This window comes from Rutidosis leptorrhynchoides, unplaced genomic scaffold, assembly GCF_046630445.1.
Source record: "Rutidosis leptorrhynchoides isolate AG116_Rl617_1_P2 unplaced genomic scaffold, CSIRO_AGI_Rlap_v1 contig540, whole genome shotgun sequence".
In the NCBI taxonomy this organism is placed as follows: Eukaryota; Viridiplantae; Streptophyta; class Magnoliopsida; order Asterales; family Asteraceae; genus Rutidosis; species Rutidosis leptorrhynchoides.
The window spans coordinates 42,078-45,998 of record NW_027266766.1 but is presented as its reverse complement, the minus strand read 5'-3'; the positions used below and the strand labels follow the sequence as shown (position 1 = coordinate 45,998).

General features: G+C 37.3%; 1 protein-coding gene across 1 annotated transcript; it reads right to left on the bottom strand.

The window, feature by feature from the left end:
* Window positions 1–1,251: 1,251 nt before the first annotated feature.
* Window positions 1,252–3,204, bottom strand: LOC139884366 (protein LEAD-SENSITIVE 1). Its single transcript, XM_071868403.1, has 2 exons — window positions 3,111–3,204; window positions 1,252–1,913 (listed from the first exon to the last, which is right to left on the bottom strand). The coding sequence occupies exons 1-2, from the start codon at window positions 3,202–3,204 to the stop codon at window positions 1,252–1,254; spliced, it is 756 nt and encodes a 251-aa protein (XP_071724504.1).
* Window positions 3,205–3,921: the final 717 nt, after the last annotated feature.

Sequence of the window (3,921 nt, the reverse complement as noted above, 5' to 3'; positions counted from 1 at the left end):
GTATTTCCTGCAAGGTATAGTTGATACTATGATGATATTCTTAATTTAGTTCATTAAATTAATTAGGCTTTAATGGTATATTTTTCTATCAAAATAAAAATTATAGAAATGATCAAACAGTATTCATATATGGTGTAGGTAATATCCTTTGGAGGAGATCAAATGGCTGGTATTGCTAATAATGTTGAAGTCGTTAATCCGGTTGCAAACATAGAAGAGCCCCCGGTTCTGGTTCCAAACATTGAAGAGCCCCCGGTTCCGGTACCTGGTCCTACCATTGAGACGACAAACAGAAGAAGAAGAAGTAGGAAGGGAAAACCAGTCAGGGCTCCTTTCTATTAGATCATATATATAATGGTTGGCCTTGAGTCAATTCATGTAATAAATTTCTATCTGTTTGCATAAATTTGATTATCAGAGCTAATTATCGATTAGCAAGACAATGTTTTATTTGTAATTTGGATTGAATTTCAGTTAGCTTAAACTTGTTATCTTGGGGGTGATATCATTTCCAACTTATTGAATGTCATGTCTTTGATAATTTTGTTCCTTCTTTTTGAATTAAAATCAATTAAATAGTTTAAGATATGTCGAAGAATGACTATGAGTCCAAACCCATAAGTTGGTGCATCATGTTTTAAACTATTATTTCGATTACCCCTATTGTTTTCGATTAAATTTGAAACCCCTAACCTTTAAGTAATGAACTCAATATGGTCCCTCTCACTCTCGACCCTGCTAATTGAGACTTGAGAGCATCATGATCAGTGCCTCCTCCGCTACTTCTGCTATATGGCTTTTGCTTCTTGAGCTTCCATCAGCACAACTTCCGCCACGGCGAGGGCAAACGCCTCCTCGTCCACAGCTTGTTCAAAAATCATAATAACCTCTTCTGCTGTCTGGCGCCTCATCATCCTCTCCAGCTCTGAATGAACCCCGTTCTTAACTGTTCGCTTAACAGGCGATCCGGTGGGATTTCGAGTATTACATGGATGCATGTTTCAGCAAATTCAAAGAAATTGATTATTTATTTTGTAAGGACTAAAATCAAATATGATCATATGAACACGAGAGACTATCAAATGGCAGACTATATATATAGTAGTCATGATAATAAGAGTCTAAAAGTAAAAGCTTCCAAATAGAAACATCCACTGTATACAAATTTCCCAAGTTTCATCCCAGTACAAACAACACAAAGTTTCAATACTTAATTCATAATTATTTTCCTTAAACCACGTCCCCTCGTCTCTAATTTTCCTTCTTCACAACAACAGCAGAAGTGCTTGGAACAAACCCAGCAACAAGAGACTCAACCGGAACTTTTGCCACGTCACGTCTCATCCCGATATCGGTAATGAATCTGCCAACACAATACACCCCACATCCAACAACAGCCAGTCCAGGAAAGCTCGTCGTCAAAAATCGAAGAGGCGAAGAAATTAAGCTAACGGCACCAGCAAGGAACGATGCAGCTTGCCCACTTCGACCCACACTGATAGTCGTCATCACGAGAAGACCGGTTTTACAATAAATCGCGAAATCCTCGCAGTTGTTCTTGAAAATGCTGTATGCACCGAAACCATTTTCGAGAAGGACCGAAGCACGGTGGAGGACGTCTTCTATTGGATCGGAGGCGGCAAGGGTGCAGGTCCCACCTCGAGGTTTGGCGAGAAAAAGTGCTGGTGAGACGTTGTACCCGAAAAGGTAAAGATCGCCGCCTCCAAGGAAGCAGTCGATGCAAGAACAGATGACGCCATCGAGATTTGATTGATCTCCACACTGTGGACATGGAACATCAGAACGAGGGGGTGCAGAGCTCAGAATTACATGGTCTAAGACTGTTCCGGTGCCCATTTCTAGGCCTCCTCCCCGAGTGAAGTGGACCACTTTCCCATCACCAACATATATAGCTGACCAAAAAAATAACACATAAGGACCAGTTGAAGGCAATCATAACGAATTCTTCAGATTCCACAGGGAACTACTAAAAATGACCACTTTCTGCATAAAGTATGAGCACATTGCCAAAAATTAATGTTTTGACACTAGCGCAGAAGAGCTAAACCTTGTGCCAGAAAGAATTTTAAAAAATGGTGGTGGTGCATCAAGGGTACTGAAATTTTAACACGAGCAAATGTTACATTAGGTATACATCCAAGTCATACACCAATTTCTTCGAGTCAAAATCATTTATCCTTGGCCATTTTTAAAACGATTGCATTTTAATTTTCTCAAAATCCATCATGAACTTTTTTTTCAGCCAATAGAACAAATAATGACTTCAATATCTTTCTCCTTTCAAATGATTCTTACAAAGTCTTTAAATGACAGGTACAACAATGTCAACAAATATTGATGATCAAGAAGATCGTGATAGAGCTGCCAGATCATGTTTTAAAGGAAAGTAATAATGTTCGCCAAAGCGTGTACAACCTGCTGGTATAAGATCAGAATTCTTTAGAACTATGTTTGCAAATTCAAAACAATCATAGCTGTCAAAGTTCTTCTTTGAGGATGAAGTAAACTCTAATTAGCTAAACATCATTCAACAAGTTGCAGTTCAAGTACAGTTATTTTGTAGATACAGTTTTTCAGAAAAAATTAACAGGAATTGTCAGATTGATCCACAGTAACGACTGAAAAAAAGAATCATCCCCATTGATTGCAATAACTTAATATCTTTATATCTAAACTCGTTATATCTAAACATAAGTATGCAAGTGTGGTGGCTTTCAGCAAAAACACACAAATATACAAGTGTGCTAGACTACAGAGAAGCTCACGAAACAAAATCGGCAGCATAACTCAAACAATAGTCCAAAACCCACAATCAATAGAGCACATATCGAGTTAAATCAGCAGCATTTAATTATCAATAGACACACAACCATATACAAATTCAAATGTATATACAAGCAGGATTGATCGGCGGATCCCATAAACAAACTATCGGGAACTGGTTCGAGTGATGAACAAGAGATTGCAATTGCAACTAACTAAAACCGATAAAGTACAATTATGGGTAGCAGCCTAATTACATCAATCAGCCATCAAACACAAAATGAAGATACAACACAATGAAATTGAAATTGAGAGAGAAAAGTAACCGTGATGGGCATAAATGTACGCTTGTCTCCAAGAGTAAATGTGATCTCCAGGCTTGAGTTCATCTCTCGATACCTTATTAGAGAGCAGCCCCATCTACTCTGAACCAGTAGTTGGAAACTGGAGAAACGATGGGGAAGAAGAAGAAGAAACTCTTTTTCGAATTCCTTCTTCACTAAGAATTCATTTCAATCAGACAAGGAATATTCTTTCTTCATCGTTTTTGGATTTGACTTTCTTTGACTGACCTTCATCGGACTCCTTTGACTTCTTTTTAGAAAAGGATAATGACACTGGAGGTCACTAAACGTTAGTTAATTTACTAACTAGGTCCTAAACCTTCACTCCCTGACATCCATACCCTTAAACTCTCATTCCGTCTATCAAGTGGGCCCCAGACGTTCAGCAGACGTAAACGTTGCATACATGGCACTGACATCTACGTCCCGTTAAGTTAAGAATTGAATAATATATACGTCAGATAATATTATGTTTAAATTATGAGGAAGCAAAGAAAACTTTACTTTTAGGGTTTTTGAAAGTTCTTTTCAATTTTCAAAGGTATAATACATAGTTACGTCGTATATTTAAATAAATCATAAACATCGATATTATAGAAAATCACGGCGTAGTAATATATATATTTCATAAAGCATCAACATATGTTCGTAATGAAAAAGAAAGTAACGCTCACTTTATTTAGCTCATCGATTTGTTCCGTCTGATTTATCGTGTAATTTGTCGACCTATCGAAATATCGATTATTAATTTCATACAAACTAATGCTTAACGAAAAATTATTCGAATTAAATC

What these genes read in the sequence shown, in the direction of transcription:
- LOC139884366 (XM_071868403.1), bottom strand. Translation starts at nt 3,204, where the DNA reads ATGGGGCTGCTCTCTAATAAGGTATCGAGAGATGAACTCAAGCCTGGA. An exon ending in GTACATTTATGCCCATCACG is followed by an intron (nt 1,914 to 3,110) that starts GTTACTTTTCTC and finishes TTTTTTGGTCAG; the next exon opens with CTATATATGTTGGTGATGGG.